Genomic DNA, 23,275 nt, shown 5'->3' on the forward strand with positions numbered 1-23,275 from the left:
ACACTTAGCAGTCAGGTAACCCCAAGAATGAGATCTCTGCTAAGTCCCCAAGCTTTGGTTTGGGACTTCAAAGGGTTATACTATAAGAGAGAACCAGAAATCAAAGCAGTGCTCCAAAATACTGAAGCCCACCTTTGAATTATCTCATTCTCTGATGGCATGAAGGAGATTAAAGATTGTTAGTCCCTGTATTTGCCTGCTGGAAACAAATTTAATTTTCTCTGGAATAAGTTAATATCTTAGTCTCAAATTAACTGTACAATTGTTCATGTACAATGTCTAATACCACATCAAAACTAATCAGATACAGGAGGAGATAAGACATTATCACTAAGACAAAAGAAACAGATCTATGAAGAATCTAAATCTAGTTCAGGGGTCAGCAAACTTTTTATGTAAAAAGCCAGATGGTAAATATGTTAAGACTTGTAGGCCACGTACAGTCTCAATTGTATACTCTTCTTCTTCTTCTACATTTTTTTAAACAATACTATAAAAATGTAAAAACTACTCTTAGCTCACAAACCATGCAAAAACATGTCTGGCATCATCAGACAAAGACTTTATGTTTGACATATGCACGGAAATAACAGATAAGATTGAAAATTCCAGGAGGGGACTGAAAGCCATAAAAAAAAGAACCAAATTAAAAATATACAACTAAATATTACAATAATCAATAATAAGAAGTCAAAGATGGGTTTAAGCAGGTTGAACACAGCCAAACAAAGAAGTGATAAATTGGAAGATAGGTCAGAAGAAAGTATAAAATGACAAAGGGATGAACAACATATGAAAGAACATAAGAGATGTAGAGCGTATAGTATAAAGGTCATACTTTACATGTCAGAAAGGGCTGAGGGAATTAAGTAAAATCTATACTTAAAGACATTATACCTGAGAAGCCCCCAAAATCTATAGAAAAAGAATCAAGCACTGACTTATAAAAGTATTAGTAGCCCCTAGCAAGGGATAAATTAAAACAAACAAAACCCAACCACACATAGGCATGTCATAGTAAAAACGGCTTATAACCAAAGGCAAAGAGAAAACTCTTAAAAAGGGTCTGAGACTAACTGACTTTAAGACTTACTACAAAGCTGCAGTAATCAAGACAGCATGGTAATGGAGAAAAAATAGACAAATTGATCAAAGGAATAAAATAGAGGGTCTAGAAACGGATCCACACAATTATAGGCAACTGAGCTTTGACAACGGTGCAAAATGGAGAAATGACAGTCTTTTCAACAAATAGTGCTGGAAGACTTGGACATGCACACATTAAAAAATAAATAAATCTAGACCTAGATCTTACACCTTTCAAAAAACTGACTCAAGTGTATCTTAGAGCTAAATGTAGAACACAGACTAAAAAACTTCTAAAATATAATATAGGAGAAAATCAAGGTGATCTTATTTGAGGATGAGTTTTTAGCTATGACATCAAAAGCATGATCCATGAAAGAAAAAAACTGATAAACTGAACTTCCTTAAAATTAAAAACCCCAGCTCCACAAAAGACACTATTAAGAAAACTAAAGACAAGCCAGGGACTGTGAGAAAATCTTTGCATAACCCATATCTGATAAAGGTCTGGTATGTAAAATGTACTAAGAACTCTTAAAACTCAAAAATAAGAAAACAAATAACCCAATTTAAAAATGGTCAAAAGATGTGAACAAATAACCTAACCAAAGAAGATCTACAGAGGGCAAATAAGCACATGTAAAGATGTTAAATCCAATACTACATTAGGAACTGTAAATTGGAACAAGGAGATACTGCTACACACTTAATAGAATGGCTGAAATCCCAAAACCTGACAAAATCGGCAATTTCTTACAAAACTAAACATAGTCTTACCATACAATCCAACAATCACACTCCTGGGTATTTACCCAATTAAGCTGAAATCTTATGCCCACTCAAAACCTTCACATGAATGTTTAGGGAATCACCAAAGACTGGAAGCCGCCATGATGTCCTTCAAGAGTTAAATGGATAAACAAACTGTGGTACATCCAGACAACGGAATATTATCCATCAATAAAAAGAAATGAGCTACCAAGTCATGAAAAGACATGGAGGAACCTAAAATACATATGGCTAAGTGAAAGAAGTCAGTCTGAAAATGTGACACAACCTATGATTCTAACTATATGACATTTTATTTTGGTGGTACTTTATTTCATTAAAAATTGTACAGCTCTACTGTGAATTACAGTATTAACATTTATTTTAGGGGACTGCATTCACAATAATAATGACTGGACCCAGGAATTCTTTTCTTTGGGCCTTTGAAAAGTCTCATGCAATTTAACATTTAGTGGTAACCAGATTATGAATTTGTTGTATAAGTAAAACAACAATGGATAATTCATTCAAGAATTCCAAAGAGATTTTTATTTCAAGAGGTGCCAGTTGAAGATGGTAATACTTTCAAGTAATAACCAATTTACCGGAATATAGTTTCCCAGAACTTTACTTATAACTTAATTGCTTGGAGCTTAAAGTATAGTTTTCTTAGAAACGATGCTATAAATTCAAATCCATTCAATGGATACTAGAGGGCCAATGCTATCTCCACCCTAAAGAAACTTATTTGCTGGTGGTGTGGAAAAAAACGCAAGGACACAAATATCTCTGCAAACTTCGTTTCAACACATTATCAAGTGCCTCATAAAGCAAGCTCAAGCAAGGCCATAGAATCTCAGAGTCAAAGAATGCATAAATTGTTATAAGTATATTCTATAGATCAACTACCCAGAATTTGGGAGTTTGGTGCTAATATCTTACTCTCAAACTTCCTGTCATTTTTTCTTCTCCCAGGTACTACCTACCTCCTCCCCCAAAATGGATGGGGAAGGCATAAAGTGGTTCCAACTAAAATTCCAGCTAACAGATAATCAGAACTTTACTGGATTTAAGAAATTTGTCCCTTTTATTAAGCTTAGAGTCTCTACCAAGGATCCCTCTGCTATTTATTTTCAGCTTTATTGAGATATACTTGACTGAAAACATTGTGCAAGTTTAAGGTGTACAACCTGTTGATTTGATACACATATATTACAGTATTATTACCACTGCAGTGTGAGCTAATACCTTCATCACGTCATGAAATTCTCATTTCATTTTTGTGGTGAGAACATTTAAGATCTACATTCTTACCAAGGTTCAAGTATATAAAACAATAACGTTAACTACAATCTATGTGATAGATCGCCAGAACTTATTCATCTTCCAGTTGCAAGTTTGTACCCTTTGTCCAATATCTTCCTACTTCCCATACCCCTCTGGCCCTGGTAGCCACCATTCAACTCTCTGTTTCTATAAGTTTGGTTTTTTTAGATTCCAAACTAAATACTAATACGTGATACTAATATTATATCCCGTGATATAATACAGTATTTGTCTCTGTCTGACTTATGTCACTTAGCATAATGCCCTCAAGGTCCATCTATGTCCTATGGCAGAATTTCCTTTTTCTCATGGCTGAGTAATACTCCATTGTATATACATGTAGCGCATCTTCTTTATCCATTCATCTGTTGACAGACACTTAGGTTATTTCCATACCTTGGCTATTATGAATAATCCTGCAATAAACATAGAAAGGCAGGTAATCTCTTGAATATTCTGTTTTCATTTCCTTTGGATATATACCCAGAAGTGGGATTACTAGAGCATATGGTAGTTCAATTTTAAATTTTTTGAGGAGCCTCCATACTGTTTTCGATAGTGGCTGCACCAATTTACATTTCCACCAACAGTGCACAAGGGTTCCCTTTCCTCCACATCCTCACCAACACTTGTTATCTCTTATTTTGATGATATTAATCTCTTATCAGATATAAGACAAGTGAGATTACATCAAAGTAAAAAGCTTCTGCATAGCAAAGGAAACACCAAAAGGGTAAACAGCAACCTATGGAACGGGAGAAAATACCCCATATATCCGATAAGGGGTTATACCCAAAATATATAACGAACTCATATTACTCTAGCAAAAAACTGATAACAATTAAAAAATGGCCAAAGAAATGAACAGCTATTTATCCTAAGAAGGTATACAAATGGTCAATAGATATATGAAAAAACACTCAATATCATTAATCATCAGTGAAACGCAAATCAAAACCACAATGATATATTATCTCACACCTGTTAGGATGGCTATTTTCAAAAAAACAAATGACAAGTATTAGTGAGGATGTGAAAAAAAGGGAATCCTTTCACATTGTTAATGGGAATGCAAAATTATGCAGCTGCTAAGGAAAACAGTATGGAGGTTCCTCAAAAATTAAAAATAGAAATAGCATATGATCCAGCATTTCCACTTCTAAGTATTTATCCAAAGGAATTGAAAACAGGATCTTGAAGAGATATTAGCACTCTCATGTTCACTGCAGCCCTATTCACAATATCCGAGATATGGAAATAGCCTAAATGACAATCAACGGTCGAATGGATTTTAAAATGTTATACACATACAACAGAATAGTATCAGCCTTAAAAGAGAAGGAAATCCTATAACATGCAACAATATGGATGAGAATATTATGCTGAGTAAATTAAGCCAGTCACAGAAGGACAAATACTGCATGATTCCATTTATCAGAGGTATTTAGAATAGTCAAACTCACAGAAATAGATAACAGAATAGTGATTGCCAAGGGCTGAGGGGAAGAGGAAATGGGAAGTCGCTAATCAACACACATAAGATTTCAGTTATTCAAGATCAATAACTTCTAGAGATCTATTATACAACATGTGTCTATAGATAACAATACCTATACTGTACACTTAAAAATCTATTAAGAGGGTGTATCTCATGTTCAGTGTTCTTACCACACACATACACACAAATACACTTTAAAAAAATTTAAGGCTCATTACATAAAAATAAAAGGACTATATAACAACTGTGCACATAATGATGTTCCATCAAAATGTTTAAAGCAAGAATTTACACAGCTATACAGACAAATCACTGTTATAATGGAAGACTTCAACACATTCCTCCTCTAGTAACTGAAAGCAAACAAAAATAGTAGAAATCTAAAAGATTAGAATACAATTAACAAACTTTGCTTAACATACGTAGAACCCCATATCTAACAAATATAATCAATCTTTTAAAATGCAACAAAAATAGAAAATACCTGGGAACAAATCTAATGAAAGATCTGTAAGACCTCTAAAAATCTATATTAACATTATTGATAGAAATTAAGAACTAAATAAGTAGATATATATCATGTTCTTTGATCAGAAGACAATATTTTAAAGATCTTAAAAATTTTTATTTACTGCAATCACACTTATTGTCAAACTGAAAAGGAAAGGAATACAGTATGTATATAAATTTGGGGATGGGGACAAGCTTAAATATAGGTTTTTAAGAGACACTGTGAGAAAGTGTGTCCAGCTCATTTAATAAAATAACTATAATTGTTAAAAGGAAGTTCATAAATTTACTTTGTGAAGAAAATTAATCTTGACACTAATTATGAAAAATGTATCATACAGATTCTTATGTAGAAAAGCAATTAGGTAATACAGTAGACAATTAATTATGGTTTTACAAAAGGTACGGAAGTACTCTTTAAATGCATATTTCTTTTATTAATGCTTCATGAAAACTGAAGGCATTTTAGTAAGGAAATAAGACAACACAGCCAAGCGTGTGGCCTTCTATAGAAAAGAGTTGAAAGACCCTAGAGATGCAACAAAAATAAATTGGAAAGTGTTGGTGCTCTGAAGTAGGCCGACTTGATTTTAACTTAATCTCTGAGCCTCAGTGTCTTCATCTGTAATCATAAGTTAATAATACCCATGTGCCTGGACTCCTTGAGGATTAAATAAAATAAACTATAATACTGAAGTCTGGTATATGTTAGTCTCCCTTTCCCTCCTCTCATAGACCAATACTGTTAGGATATGCAGATCTAGACCCCCCTTCTTAAACATCATATTTACACTTTGGCTAAAAAAAAAAACACTTCACAGGGAAAATTGTGCTTAATAGCTGGACTGTTGCTATTTGAATTGCTGGTTGAAAAGTAAGCTCTCTCATTTAGATACAAGCAGCAGAATCAACATTCTGTTGTGAAAATGTAGAAAACTGACTTCTATTCTTGCCTCCTTTCATCATACTTCTCAAGATAAGTAGTTCTGAGGGTAGGGCAAAATTTGTTTCCATGAAACAATAAAGAGTTTTTAATCTGTTCAAATGCTTGGACCAATTTTGTTCCTGAAATCAGAAATGAGTACAGGCATTTAAAATAAACTTTAAATAAAACTGTGTATAAGGAATGAAACTATAAATCCCTTCTGTAAGCTAATTTTTGATTCCCTGTTAGTTTACACATATAGAATAAACTATATTTTAACCACTGTGGCCACAAGAAACATTGTCAAACTAATAGAGAGAAATCAACCTGTAGACTGAGTTTAACAACAAGATGCAAGGTCAGACAAAGCTTTCAGAAAGAGAAGCTGACATTTATAGTAAGAGTAGCTGCTTCTACATCCAGTGGAAGAAACATCAACTCCCCTTGGAAAAAACCATTTTGGTGACCTCTTTTAGTTTTGTAGATCAAAGGCAAGCAAGCACTCACTCTTCTTGAACAAAAGGTTTATTTGACTTGACAAAAAAAATTGTCCTTTCTCAGACCCTTGGTGTGTGAAATTTGATGTTCAGTAAAGACAAAGGAACTGGAAAAAAGTTTCATAAGGAGCTATGAGTCTCCTGGTGGAAAACATTTATGAGACTCACCAATACTTGAACATCTCCAAAACATTAATATAATCCTAATTTGGCAAGACAGAACCCCAAGGAACTTGAAAAACAAACACATTGTGTAGATGATAGAATTCTGAACTTGTGAGCTCACTCACAAGAACTGTACACCAGAACTGCACAGTCTTTTTTTAGGAGAAGCCTAGTTCTACAGACAGCATTTAGCTGATGCTGAAATTCCTTATGTTTCAACTCAGCTATCTCAGCACTGCAGGCACGCTATGAGACATTTACAAGAAAGAAAATGGTGCCACTCATAAGTAAAAGCACGGAGTCCAGGCCAATTTTAGTGTGAAGCACTTGGCATCTATGGCTGTTAGGAGTTTTCTATCTTCAAGAAGGTGAATTTGAGTTCTCGACATCAATGCAAACCAGGGGGTTTTAAGTTCACAACTTGGCCTCTGGTTCATTCAGAAAGCTGTAGGACAGGAAACAGGACTTGTCAGCAGGACAGATTCAGATATTTCTCTTCAGTGGGAGCTCTCAAAGAAGTCTTCATGGTAGCCTCACCCCAGGTGACAGCTCAGGAGCAAAGAAAGAAGATGCACATCACATAAATGCAGAAGCCACTCTGGCTTAGAAGATCCATAACCCATGGAAACTTCTGCAAGGGAAATGACACTTAAAAGAGCCACCTCACTTAAGGAAGCCCGAAGTCAAGGCATCCCCCTCAGGAAGAACTTAGCTCACTTACAGTGTCTTCCTCTCGGATGCAATTAGGCAATCACCAAGCAACGTGCCTAGTAACATCATGGTCACACAACACAAGCAAATTTCTAAGGGAAGAGAGCTAGAAGGTTAACTGAGGGTCAAATTCCATGCAGAAGGGGTAAGTTTTGCTAAACAGCAGTGTGGTGGCATTGACTGTGTACCCAGATTTCTGAATCCTCCAGATACAAGTAGTCTCATTTCTGGCTTCAACAGTGAGGCAAAAACATCTAGTCCTGATATTTGGCCCAAATAAATGGCCGATGGGCTTATCAGTGGAAGAGAAACTCCAGGGAGGGAAGAAAATAATCTTCTTATAAGCAGGATGAGGGCATGGAGTCACATTAAATATTAAAAGAGATGTGGCTTTATACATACCCCAAGCAAAGAATCAGTTATATAAAGAAAGAATATGAAATTGACAACCAGTTTTGTATAGATATATTGATACTATCTCTTCCGGAAATAATCTGCATCTCTATCACTTCTGATTTTATAACCTCCTTCCTGCAACTATCCCTTTTACTGTCCTTGGTCATAACAATCTCTCCTACATGAATGTGAATTCTCTAATAAAATATAAGAAAATAGAGCATATTATAAATTAAAATCCAGTTACTGAATAAGTCACAATTTCTCAATTTCTTAAGAATGATAATGCTTTAAGGTCTTCTCACTCCAAATATTCTAGGTTTCTACAACTGTTGCTTGTAATTTTTTTCCTTTAAAATATAGCTAATCCTTGAGTTCTTCAGCCCCATTTCTCAGACAATATGTGCAGGAGACATGAACTAATTTTAACTTTAATCTGTGAAAAATGTAATCAAGAATAAAAGTCTTAGAACACTCCCAGAAAAATAACTTTGAATTATCTTCACGTTAGTATTAAAAAACAAAAACACAAGCAAACAAAACTTTATACGTTAATTCAGAAAACTAAAAGCTGGGAGTTACATCAGCATCATGGCAGCATAAGATGTCCCGCTTTTCTGCCTCCTCCTTTTAACAACTAAAATTTGGCATCCATCCATGAACAAAAGTGCCTCTGTGGAAGTTGCACCATATGCCAAGGGTTCCGGGAGGAGTCTTGCCCACCTATGTATCTGAGAATAGGCAGACAGACCTCAGCACAGGCTGTGGAATAAGCAGGAGCCAGTGAACTAGTCTCAGCTCTTCTCAGCTATGGTTGAAGAAAATCTGGATACTGCTGACTTGGGCAGACACCCACAGACAAGAGAGCCCTGTAGAATCCAGTCTTCCTGAGGAGAGGCTCAAGCACTTCATTGGAGCAAAAATATATATGAGTTTGGATGCACTAGAGAGAGTAAGAGGAACTTTGCCAACACCACCCTATCCCCAAGGTGGCACAGTGAGAGCCTGAACTAGCCAGTGGCAACCTCTCCCATGGGGGAAAGGGAGAATGATGAGTGTGTGGCTGGCATCCCTAGCTATGCAGGACATTGCTGGAAAAAACAATTTCTTCCCCACAGCACTCAGAGCTGTGTGGCGCGACCTCCTTGACTGGGGCAGGCAGGAGATTGAGCAAGAGGCAAATAAGAATATCAGAGGGCATTAAAAGGATGCAGTTCCTTCTGGTTGTGCTCAGGACTCTGGCAGGAAACCTGCCTACCAGCTGCTGAGAAAACCACCCAAGGATCCCTCCACTTGGCCTGCAGGCACTCTTGACACCTCCTGAGTGTTAAACTCAGGCCTCTCCCGACTCTGCAGCTGGCTCCTTTTTCATGTTCCTTAGTGTGGCAGTAAGAGTGAGTTCTAGTAGATAAGGAGCTCATGTGAAAAAGAGGCCAGGGGTCTGTGGGCCTGTCTAGAAAAGACATACAAGCCTAATAATTCTGCCACAGAGGGAGCAAGAAGCATGAAGCAGGTGTATCCATATGAGGTCAGAGAAAAGCCCAGATATAATATAAACAGGATGAATGAAGAATATATCCCACCTGAAGGCAACCTGAAATGCAAAAACTGCAACATAAAACTTCAAGGAACATGAAGAATCAAGGAAACATGACATCACCAAAAAATCTTAATAGTCCTCCAGTAACCAAACTCTAACAGAATTCTATGATTTACCTGATAAAGAATTCAAAATAGCTGTTTTGTGGAAACTTGATGAGATACAAGAAGACACAGAAATACAATTCAATGAAATCAGGATAACAACACATGAACAACGTGAGAAGATTAACAAAGAGATAAAAATGATTAAAAGAAGAAAACAAATTCTGGAACTGAAGAATTCAATGAATGAAATGAAAACTGCAATAGAGTATCAACATCAGAATAGACCAAACAGAAGACGGAACAGTGAGTTAGATAGGAACTTTGAAATACGCTGTCAGAGGATAACGAAGAAAAAAGAATGAAAAAGAGTGAAGAAAGTCTATGTGATTTATATGAAAATATCAAATGATCAAATAAGAGAATCATCGGAGTTCTATGAAAAGAGAGGGAGAAGGGGCAGAAAGTTTATTTAAAGAAATAATAGCTGAGAACTTCCAAACCTATGAAGAGATTTGGACATGCAAGTTCACAAAGCTAATAAATCACCCCATTATTGTAATTGAAAAATACCTTCCCTAAGACACACTATAATGAAACTCAAAAATCAAAGAGAGAATCCTAAAAGCAGCAAAAAAAAAAAGGACTGTAACATATAAGGAACCCCCATTACTCTATCAACTATAGTAATCAAAATAGTATGGTACAGGAATAAAGACTAATATACACAGCAATGGAACAGATTGAGTGACCATAAGTAAACCCATGCATATACCGTCAATTAATATTTGACAAGGAAGCCAAGAATACTTAGGGGGAAAAATAATGTCTTCAATAAATGGTGTCAGGAAAACTGGATATTTACATGAAATTGGACTTCTATATTACACCACTCACAAAAATTAACTTAAAATGGATTAAAGACTTAAATATAAGACCTGATGCCATAAAACCCCTAGAAGAAAACTTAGGGAATATGCTCCTTGACCCTCATCTTGGCAATGATTTTTTGGATTGTAACACCAAAAGCAAAAGCAACAAAAGAAAAAATCAACAAGTGAGACTACATCAAACTATTGATAAAAAGCTTCTGCACAGCATAGGAAACAATCAACAAAATGAAAAGGCAACCTATGCAATGGGAGAAAATATTTTCAGATCATATATTAGGTGAAATATTAATATCCAAAATGTATAAAGAACTCATACAACTCAATAATGAAAAAAAAACTGATTAAAAAATGGGTGGAGGAACAATAAATATTTTTCTAAAGAATACATCCAAATGGCCAACAGGTACGTGAAAAGACACCCAACATCACTAATCATCAGGGAAATAAAAACAAATCCACAGTAAGATATCCCTCCATACCTATTAGAATGGTTATCATCAAGAAGACAAAAGAAAACAAATGTTGGTGAGGATGTGGAGGAAAGGGAACCCTTGTGCACTGTTAGTAGGAATGTAAATAAATTGGTGGAGCCACTGTGAAAAACACTATGGAGGTTTCTCAAAAAATTTGAAATACCACTACTATATGATCCAGCAATCCCACTTCTGGGTACATATTCCAAAGGAAATGAAAACAGAATATTGAAGAGATATCTACACATCTATGTTTACTGCAGCATTATGCACAATAGCCAAGGTATGGAAACAACCTAAGTGTCCGTCAACAGATGAATAGATAAAGAAGATGTGCTATATATATATATATATATATATATATATATATATATATATATATATATATCCTGCCATCTGTGACAACACAGATGGACCTTGAAGGCATTATGCTAAGTGAGATAAGTCAAAGACAAATACTTTATTATATTACTTGTATGTGGAATCTAAAAAAGCCAAACTTGTAAAAACAGAGAGTAGAATGGTGATTACGAGGGGCTTGGGGGTGGGGGAATTAGAGAGACGTTGGACAAAGTATACAAACTTGCAACTAGAAGATGAATAAGTTCTGGAGATCTAACGCATAGCATAGTTATTACAGTCAATACCGTATCATATAATTCAAAGTTGCTAAGAGACTAGATCTTAAACGTTCTCACCACAAGAATGAAATAATAATCATGTGACTTGATAGAGGTGTTAACTAACACTATGGTGTTAATCAGGGGATAATCATATTGCAATATATCAAATCAATACGTTGTATATCTTAAGCTTACAAAATGTTAATTACATCTCAAAAAAAAAAAAAAACTAAAAGTCTAGTATATCTTTTGAATGGATAGAAAATCATTAAGGCAATATCAAAATTACCCAAGGAGCTAAATTAATACATCTCCTTGCAAGGAAATGATGCACACTAGAAATCTATTCTACTATGTTGGCATATGCAAATAATGAAAACCACAGAAATTCTGTGTTAGTTATAGACCAAATATAAGGAAGTAAGGCAGAGGGAATACTCTTAACATGCTTTAAACATGCAGCATCAATTAAATTGTGGTTATAACTTCATTCTTTGTAGACAACTGGCAGGACAAGGATTCTTGGCAGAATTTCTCACTGCCAATAAAGAACATCATTACATATCATCAGTGTTCGTTAGTTAGGTGGAAAGGAGTTCTAATGAAAAATCATAGTAGGAAATTTCATCAAAATTGACCTTTTACTCTCTGCTTCCCCAGCTCAGTTTCTTGCCATTAGTTACTTAGTTGTTTGAAGAAACAGGATATGGCCTCAATTCACTGAATAATACCATGATTAAAGCTCTGAGAAATGGTGTCCAGTAAGATTCTGCTCTTCAGACAGAACAGCCAACATTTAGCTGGATTAGAAGCAGAAATCCCCTACCATGAAGAATCAAAGTGGCCCTTACCATGTTGCGCACCTTGGCAACTAAAATGATTCCTCAGACAAAAGGAAAATCTACAGGCAGGTTTACACAGATCATCTCAAATACCAACAGGAAAAATTATGGATTAAAATAAGAGGAAAAAGTCTTTTGCAGGTTTAATATCTGCCTAACTAACCAACACATTAACAGAAGGTAGATTTATATGATTAAAAAAAATCACACATGTATATAAACTTTATAATTATTCCATATTTTGAAAATCTATTAGGGCACAAATATAATCACATTTAAAATTTCTCTGTAATGAAAAAGAATATAAAAAAAGAATGTATATATGTGTATAACTGAGTCACTTTGCTGTACAGCAGAAGTTAGCACAATATTGTAAATCAACTATACTTCAATAAAAAAAATTTTTCCTATGGAAACAACCAAGCACATCTTGCATTCAACTTAAATTAGTTTAAAATCATCTTACCTGTGTAAAAAGTATAAACTGAGCAAATTGCCAGGGAAGCATAAAAGCAACATTGGATAGGCAGAGTGCAATAAAATGCTTTTTACTATTGTTCGAGGTCCTTAATGGAGAGAATTGACAAAAGTAAGTTTTACTATAAAAGTAGCCTATCATTAAACTGAATGACTAGTTGCAAAATGCTGAAATCTATTGATCCCCTTACCTTTGATGTTAGACAACAAAATATAGTTAACTTTTAAAAGCTCATTAAGAAGAACTTAAAATATTTGGGTTATAAAAATGCTTATAATAAAACAAACAAAATTAGAGCTTTAAATAAAGCATTGTATCTAGTTTATCAGTAGGTATCTTAAACATATAGCACAGGGAATTCGAGTCATTATGTTGTAAACTTTTAATGGAGTATATAATCTGTAAAAATAATGAATCACTATTCTGTATACCTGAAACTAATAAAATATTGTAAATCAACTATATTCAACTAAAAATTTATTTTTCTTTAACTATGCATGACATTAGAAATTTAATACTCCAGCAAGAATGTCAGAAAATAGAATCTGAACTGACCTTGCATACCTCGAGATATTTACACTACATGAGCAGAAATAACTTTCATATACCACCACTTTTATGTTTCAAAAAGCAATGAAGAAAAGTGTAAGTACTGGTGAAATAATTAGCTAACGACTATGAGAAAAACTTAAAGAAAGAGATTTTAAACAATGACTTTAAAGAAATAATTCTGGAATACAATTAAACTAATGCATATTGAAGTTTAAACTGTCCATTCTGCAATCATGAGATTTATCAGTAACCAATACCTTTTACCACATAGACTTTAGTACCTTTTAGAATATGAAAAAAAGAAATGCACACATTTTGTGTAAATTATAAAACTGTAACTCTTCTTTTTATAAAGGTTGTATTGGATTTCCATAAATTCTTGTACTATGGTATATAAATTTTCAAAAGCAAAATTTTTAATGATATTATTTAATAATATCACAAAATTTATCACATAAATATTTATCATAATATTTATCACAAAATAAATAGAAGTAATTTATTTTTGAAGTAATTTTTAAAAATAGAGCCTAGATTTAGTAATTATAACGATAAGTTGAAGTAATTTTGAGAAACTTACAATTCAGCTAGTTTCGTTTTATAAATAAAAATTACCTGAGAATCACAGTTAAGATGTACATCTGAAGTACAAGAAATGGATATGAAAAACTTTCCCGGAGAGGTGGTGTCCACATCACCCGAGTAGCCTGAAATCAATAAAATGCTTACCTCAATGTTCCATTGCAATAAACACAATTAATTTAAAAAATCATGGGTGGGCTGGTTTTAGTAATTTTAATACTAGGCTCATTTATTTCTGGATACCTGGTATAGCTCCTCAGTTTTTGGAGTTCTCTTCCAGCACATAGCCATTAGGTAGAGAGCCATTAACTAGCAAGTCCAGAAACAAGTGAAAGATAGACCAGGCCAAACATACGGACACTCGAAGGACAAACAAGTTGATAGGGTTAGGAGCAGTGAGGATTCTGGGAAAGACAAACCAGATCCACATTCCAGCTCTTCAGTGATGACCCTGGGCATCCCAGGGCTTTGGGATTTATACATGCTCAGAAAAATATCTAAACAAATGTCACCTAGGGCATTCACAAACACCAAATGTTTACACATGACAAGTTTAATATGTATAGACACCCATTACAAGTAATTAAGACTGTTTCTGAATTTGTGAAATATACCTTTGAAAGAGATAACTATAAATTTCTAAAAACAACCAGAAGTATTTGGGATTCACTGATATGATGTATGCAATGAAAGTATTAAATTTTCATATAGACTTTAAAACTGCTTCCAAAACATCTAACACGGACTCTGGCACACGTTTTGTACTTGATATTTTGTTGAATGAATCTATCATATTCTAAAAAAGTTTCCATGAACTCTTTTTAGGTGGACCATGTCTTATTGGGCTGAGTTAGTAAGTTAATTTGTATTTTGAATTCAGCATTTTGTGTAATTGAAAAGGCAGCATGATGTAATAGAAAGAAGTGAGGTTTTAGAGCCAGAAAGATGTAGAAGAGGAAACCCAGCTTCATCATGGCGTGAATGTGGACTCTTGAGTACATAACTTAACCTCTCCAAATTTCAATTTCATATCTTCTACTGTGAGGATAACAGCCACCTCCCTAAAAAGTTTGGTGGGAGTGAGATAATGTACATAAAGTGCCTGAACTCAACAAATACAGTACTTCCTTTTTCTACAAAATATATGTAACATATATACATGCTAAAACCAGGCAAGATAGCTCACATCATAAATTCTAATTATTATATAAAAATGTGGACCAACATGATTAAAACATCAACTTACAACACAAGGTTCTTTAAAATACTGTCAAGTCCTAAGTAATATACAATTAAATACTGTTTTGATGAATACATTTCCTTGTTCCTATACCACCCCTTCTATTTCTACAAATTATTTTCTAGAAAACAAACCTCTCCATGGTTGAAAAAGTAGCATAATACTGTAATTAGACCTCCAAGTTGAGTCCCACTGTAAAAAAAATGTGTACAATCAAAATTCATGTAAAATATAGTGAGTTTTTCACAAACTTATCTTAGATTTTAAAATGTCATAGTACTAAACCATATAAAATAACAGTAAAAATTTCAAAAGTACCCATGTAGTTGATGTTTTACTCTTGAACGTACAAGCATACAAAGTGTACAAAGTAATCTGAATGTTATTAATTTATATGTAAAATATTTTCTATGTAAAATATTATATGTGAACATAAAATAATTTTTAACAAACAGGCCAGCACTTCAGAGTCTATATTGCATCCTTTGAATATTCTGAGTGGAGGCAAATTTTTGTCATTCCAAATTGGATTTCAGTGACTGAGAGATGAAGAGTCTAACAGTTTCATTTAGCGGTAACTGAACCATCTAAAGTACTGCAAATATTCTTTTGTTGAGTCCCAAGAAACAACAATGTAGAATACAAAACTGAGATCAAGGATGGCTGATTATTATCAAAGATTAAAAACCACTTCTTAAAGTTGCCTTTTCTTTAAAGTATTGTTCATCATTATATACACAGCTTCAGACTCTGAAGACAATAAATACCGGTTGAATGATTGAAAAAAGGAAGGAATGAGTTTAACAAAACAAGCAGAGGAAAGCCAATGGGAAGTAATATACCTTTAACTGATTTTCACTAAGGGAAATTCAAAGGACGCACATCAGAAAAGAAGAAATCGAAAGGAGGAAGGTGTGAGGAGCAAGAACAAATGCTGCATATAGAAACTAGGAACATGAGGATAAATCTAAGGAAGATTTGACAACAAAAAATAACAGTGATGACTGCTGTGGAGGGGTACTAGAAGTACTAAATTATGGTAATAATTACAAGATGCTAGGGGCTGCTTTGAAGTAAAGTGTTCTGAAATTCCTTGTACTGATCAAAAAGGAGAGGAAAGATATCAATTAATTTTAGACTTGATCAAGTTAGATATGTATGTTAACATTTTATCATTAACCACCAAAAGAATAGAAATGGAATATCCACCTTCCAAGTTAGTGCCAGTGCGGGAGGGTGGCCAAGGTAAGAAATAGAAAATTTTCCCCAAATCCCTATTTCTTTTGTTTCTCATATTCTCATATGCCATAGTTTCTAATCTCCTCACAGTTTTGGTGACACTTTTATAGCCAACATATGTTATATCTACATATCCTTCTTAAAGACTGGAGCCTAATAATTTATTTGATATTCTAGAACTGTGTAACCAATTTAGAGAAGACTATCACCTTTTGGGTAGCTCTCCCAATGAAAAATACTAACTTTTAAAATGTCTTAGTCTCGTGTAACATTTTCCATATTTGAAAAAAGCATAATAAATACAAACTATTTTTTAAACTAGAACATTTTAAAGCCTGTTAACATAATCTAAAAGTAATCCTTTCCCTCAAAATACTGATGAGCTTATGTATTTTTCCTATCTGGCACACATATAGAAAAGTGCATAAAAATTTCTAGATAGCTTATAGAACACTTATAAAGTGGATATTCTTGTATCTACCATATATCATTGAAACAGAAAATTGATCACACCCTGAGACCTCACTTGCCACCCCTTAAGACAGCCACTATCCTGAGTTTTGTGATTACCAATATAACTGCTTCTATATACATATCATACTATCATTTAATCTGTGTTTAAACTTTATACAAATATAAGTATGCAGCATTTTTTAATTTTGTGCATGCCTTGATCCATTCAACATTATATTTGTAAGATTTGTCCATGTTGATGTTTGCAGCTTTAGTTCATTATCATTGTTGTACAGTATTTCACTGTATTAATAAACCTACAATGTGTACACTTCTCTGCTGAAGGACATTTAAGTTGTTTCTAGTTTGGAGCTACTACAAACAATGCTGCTATGTTCTTGTATATATTTTCTGGTGTACATAAAAGAGCTTCTTAGGGCATATTTACTTTAAATTGGAATTGCTGAGTTATAAGGTATCTACTATTACTAGATAATGCACACTGTTTTTCCAAAACAGCTGTACTAACTTATATATCCACCCACCAGGGTTAAAAGTTGCCTTTGTCAATCTAGTAGGTGTGAAATGGTATCTCATTGTGGTTTAAATTAGTATTTTCCCCATAATTAATGATGGTGGTCAATTTTACATATGTTTATTGGCAATCTGGAATTCTTCTGGGAAATGTCTATTCATAAATATTTTGTCCAATTTTCAATTGGGTGGTCTGTCTTCTTAGTCTTTGTCTATCCCCTAGAATACAAATTCCATGAGGACAGGGATTGTTTGCTTTGTTTTGTTTTCCTAGCACCTAGAATAGTGCTCCCAGTCACAGTAGGCATTCAAAAAATATTTGTCAAATTAATGAATGCAAGTCTGGATACCACATTGCGTACGTGCTTTGCAGTATCTTTTCCCAGCTTGTGGCTTATCTTTTCATTCTATTATATCTTGAGGAACTTAAATTCTTTTCATCAAATTTATCAGTTTTTTTCTTCATGGCTGGACTTTTGTACCTTGTTTAAGAAATCCTTTCTTACCCCCAAGTTACTGATGATAATCTTCTATATAACATTTTAAACATTTTATAATTTTGTCTATCACATTTGAGTTTTTAATCCAACTAGGATTTGTTTTTCATAAGTTCTGACTCTGCTGTGTTCCATATGATCTCCCCATTATTTCAGCACCATTTATTGAGAAGCCTATCCTTACCCACTGATCTGTAATATCCACTTTGTCATATACCAAGTGTATATCAAATGTACATTTCTGCTTCTGGGTTCTACTTTATTCCAGTGATCTATTTGTCTATCTCTATGCCAATATCACATTGTCTTATTTACATTAACTTTATAATACAGAAATAATTAATGAAGTAAGTTCTCACATTTTCTTCAGGATTGTCTCAACTATTTTAGGCCCTGTGCATTTCTGAATAATTTTAAAATCAGCTTATCAAGGTCAACAAATTTTATCAAGATCACAATTTTTCACTGATTCTGTGCTAGGATTTTTATGCTGAAAACTTCCAAACACAAGGGGTATATATATATTAATCTCTATAGAAACATAAACCTTATGAAAACTCAGTAATTGTTGAAAGATTAAATCTAGATTTTTCACTTTTAATGTTGTGCAGTTCAAGAATAACATTGTAAAGAAATCTGATGATTCAGTTAAAAATGTATTCTGTTGTCAGAAACAAAATCTGACAAAAGTGTCTTAAATAATATGGATGCTTATTGTATCATTCAACAAGAAAATAAAAGATAAGTGTCTGTTGGCATTGGTTCAACAGCAAAAGGATGTTAAGGCAGACATATGTGCTATGTTTATGGCCTTTCCCTCATGATCACAAAATGACTGCAATAGCTCCAGGTATCACATCCAGGTAAAAGCAGGAAGATAACAGAAAAGGGGCAGCTGAATCTAACCTTTTGTTAGAAAGGCAAATGCTTTCCTGGTGTAACCAAGTCTGATTTCACCTTCTTTTTCACCAGAAAAGCTAGCTCATATGGCTCTCCCAACATGCAATGGAGAGTGGGAAGCAGAATACATGATTGTCATAGTTAACTTCAACCTATCACCTGAAATTGGGCACCCTGCTACCCCAAACAAAATTGTGGTGCTGTTATCAAGAAAGACAGGCTATCAAATGTAAGTGTCTGCTACAAGTGATATACAATTTCTTTTATTGCTTTCTTAATTTCACATGAACAGAGATGAAAATTAGAAATATTAATACTTTGCTACTAATGCCAACCAATGATCCCCTCTAATGTTATAATAATTTTACACATGATCTAGAGGTATTTTCATTAAAATCTTTGTTAAGGAATCTTAATTAGCTTAAAAAATATCCCCATAAGGATAAAAGAGGGGCCTTTAAGATATTGTTTTAGCAACAGCTCTACTTTTTGGCTGCATATTTGGCTCAGCTTCTGAAAAAATAAAATCTAAAAGTTTCCTACTATTAGTCCATTAATCTTGTTATTTATCCTTTTAATTTAATCAACAAACGTCAGAAAGTCCTTATTATTCCACTGAAAGATCTTTTAATACAGTAGTCTTACCTCAAGTATGCACCATATATGAAGAACAATCCCATCATTATTCCATTTAAAATAAAAATCACACCAACATAAAAGCAAGCAGGGTCTCCCAATCCTTTAAAAAGACACAGATTATTCGGTATTTAATGAATAAATTACTATACAGCAATTGGGCATAATTATCTCAGTGCTTTGTAATCAAGAGCTCATGAATTTGCTGAAAGCTTTGCTGCTCAGACTGCTGCTCTATTTAATAGTTACATTAGTACTTTCCCCATCCATGAGGCATTATTAGTTACATTTATACTTTTCCCTATTGAAGTGTTGTTATAGTGTAATGATTAGTTGGTGCTTCATTTTATTTAGGTGATGCTGCTATTGTTCCGTATCTAGAACTGTCTGTAGAGCCATTTGATAAATTACAAGCGAAAATCCATTGCATTAATTTTATCTTTTGCTAGGCTCTAGGGTGAGCAAAATACGGCCCCTGACTTCAAGGAGCAGCTTTAGTCTGTATGGGATAAATTGATCCATTATCATGTATAGCCAGGACCTTAATACTTAATATATCCTGGGTATAAGACAATACATATATATATAATATATTAACACACACACATAATCTACTAGGTACTTTGTAATCATCATCTCACATAATACTCAGAACAAATCTTTGAAATTACTTGGTATGAAAATACGTTTTTTAATGGTTGAGAAAACAACACAGAAAACTTAAGTAACTTGCCAAAAGTTATTTAGCTATAACTGGTGGAGCCAGGATCTAAAGGCTGGCCTTTCTGATTTCTTCTTCTCTGATCATTCCTTTTCAGTCTGTCCTAGTAACTTCTCATCCTTTTACACAACCCCCTTCAATGTTGGACCACCTTAGGCTCTGTCATATACCTTCTTCTTTTCTCAGTCTGCATATTCTCCTTAAGGAAATTCTTCCACTTCCATGGTTCCAATTATCATCTATATACAGATGACTCCAAGTCTACCTTCAGATGAGAACTTTCTTCTTATTCCTGTAGATATGTATATGCAGGTAGCCACTTGACATCTACACTTTGGGGTCTCTCAGGTACCTCGAATTAATAGCAATTCAAACCCGCTACTTTTTAAAAATGTTTCTTACCACTTTGAATGGAGGGACTCAAGCCAGAAACCCAACAGTGTTACATAAATTCATTCTCCTTCCCCTTTCCTATCAAACAATTACCAAATCTTGTCGTTTCTCCTTCCAGCTATCTCTCAAATCCATTCATTTTCCAGTTACCTTTCCTGCAATCACTTGCTGAAAGCAAAACAGTTTCCTACCTGGCCTCACTGAATTCACTTTTGTCCTTTACTAGTGTCTTTTCCATGTAACTGCCGAAATTGTGTTTTGAAAATAAAAATCTGTCAAAATTCTTCAATGAATACACATAAAATCCTTAACTAGTAAATGGTCCTTCACTGTCGGACCCTTGCTTACATTCTAAGCATCATTTCACACCATGTTTTCTTCTCTATCTCTCTGCTCTAGGAAGTCTAGCTCTCTTTCAGTTCTCCCTTGCCTCAGGACTTTGGAAAATGCTGGTTCCTATTCTTGAAACACTTCTTCTAACCCCAGCAATCTTATTTTCCTATTTGTAACATCCACCACAGTTGTAACCGCTAACATCCCTCTTATGTTGCAAACTCTATGAGGGTAAGGCCCCATGTTTACCCAGTTTATCTTGGGGTCCCAAGTGCCAACACTAACCTATCACTTAGTGGCAACTTAATAAATACCATATATGTACATATATAAAGTGATTTTTTCCCATCCCTCAGAAAAGTTTATACCTTCTAAGCTGGTTGAGGCAGTCTCTCAATTCCTTTAGTTTGTACAAAAAAAAAAAAAAAAGTCTAATTGCCCTCAAATATCTTCTACCAATGCTGTTTTAGACCATGGTTATAAAGACCATCTGGGGGAATCAGTAAAAATGTAAGGGAAACATGGAAATACAAATTTAGGATATATTCTGAGAACTGAATGTTACTGTACACAAGTCAACAAAAATATATTTATAAAACGTAATGTTCTAGAGAATATGAAGAAATAAAGAAAAAACAACTGTGTTATGCAAGTAGATACATGTGATTTCAAATAAGAGTTTCAAGGAACAGCATCATGCTAAGATTGTAACAGTGCTAAATTGCAAACATCTTAAATGGAAGTGACAATTACAGATCCTGGAAAACTGTTAGATGATTCGAAAAGCAGTTCTTTGACAAAGATACTGACGTAGAAGATGTATATGAAGAGTTTGATTAGAACTATTCATGGACTGTGAGAGCACAAAAACAGCAGAATTTCTAAAGTAATCTATTATATATCTGATTTTTAAATATTTATGCATAACTAAATTTTTACATTAACTATTTATGTTAACTATTACAGGTAGAACTGTGACTATTTAATCTACATCCTCCAAATTTATATATTCAAGCCACCCCAAAGCTTTTTTTGTACCTTCTGAAATGGAGGAATGACTTATAATCAATATGGCCTTACACTGGAGTATATTAATACTCAAATTAAATTCCAAATTAATACTCTTATTAGCAAGTACATTGCCTTCTCAGAAAATTAAAGGGTAAATACACTTTTAGGTGAATCAGTTCTAGACTGTTTTTAAAGAAAAAAAATCACAGTAGTTTATAATAATTCTTAAAGTGAGTCATAACATTATAAAATGTTTATGTAAACATTAATGACAATACAACAGCATTTTAGGAAGAAACATGCCTTCACAGCTTTGAACTTCATTTAGAGGTTCTACTCTGGTCACATTCCAGCAGGTCTTTGTTTCCAGCCCAAATAAATTCATTATTCCCACAAATATGCGATACCAGAAGGCTATAATCACCTACAAAAGATAAAATCAAAAAGATAATAAAGAAAAATTCAATATCTTCTTAATCATAATTTTTCCAAAATACCATTTTATGATGGTTGCCTTTAACATTATAAACTTTGATGAATTTATTTAAATCATTTCATTTAAAATTTTATACACACACACTATCAACTAAAGTTGTGTATTACTGAGTAATGCACATCTACAAAATTTATGTTGTGATCGACATCTCTGTAATATACTCTTGTAATCAACTCTAACATAATTAATAGTAGCTGTAAAATCAAGCATGAAGTACATAATTATGATAATTAATAGCAAAATACAAAGATTTACAGAAGTATTTCATAACATTTCCCTTAGGTCCTTGAACTTATTTTCTTCATAGTCTAAAAACCAACTCATAGTCTATAAAACCAACTGCACATGGAACAATAGCTCCTGTGCCCATTAAAACTCTGACCAAGCAGATTTAATTAACCAGTACTTCCCAACCTGAAATCTACTTTAAAAAGTTTAAAGACAAGGGAAAATAGCAACAAAAAAATTACAGACAAAATGCTCATGCCTGGGAGATTTTTTAATAAATAATTTTATAGATTTGGGAAAAATAATGCAAAATCATTGGGGAAAGAAGTTAAAAAAAGTAAAGAGGAGTTCAAAGGGAAACTAAAAATAACCTAGAACTACTTTTACTATTTTGGTGATCATCCTTCCAGTCTCTCCCTAGGCATAAAAAACATGTAGCTAGAGTTATTCATTATGTAATATTATATATTATAAGATGTTAATGTAATATACATCACTAAGCAATGTCATAAACATCTTTTCATATATAATATTATTTACTATTTTATCACTTAATTTTATAAGACTGACATTCTGCTTAAATTTATAACTTCTATTCTTGTGTATTTTTCATACATGTACAAAA

At 33.7% G+C, this 23,275-nt stretch overlaps 1 protein-coding gene across 1 annotated transcript in view; it reads right to left on the minus strand.

The window, feature by feature from the left end:
• DPY19L2 (dpy-19 like 2) overlaps positions 1-23,275 on the minus strand; it is a 91,444-nt gene that overhangs the window by 52,817 nt on the left and 15,352 nt on the right. The window contains exons 5-9 of the mRNA XM_082399503.1: positions 22,230-22,350; positions 19,478-19,571; positions 15,344-15,401; positions 14,003-14,094; positions 12,824-12,923 (exon numbers count right to left, since the gene is read on the minus strand). Coding sequence (XP_082255629.1) covers positions 12,824-12,923; positions 14,003-14,094; positions 15,344-15,401; positions 19,478-19,571; positions 22,230-22,350 — 465 coding nt within the window. The remainder of the gene's footprint in view (positions 1-12,823; positions 12,924-14,002; positions 14,095-15,343; positions 15,402-19,477; positions 19,572-22,229; positions 22,351-23,275) is intronic.

The sequence above is a fragment of the Balaenoptera borealis genome (assembly GCF_965194805.1).
Source record: "Balaenoptera borealis genome assembly, chromosome: 7".
Classification (NCBI taxonomy): Eukaryota; Metazoa; Chordata; class Mammalia; order Artiodactyla; family Balaenopteridae; genus Balaenoptera; species Balaenoptera borealis.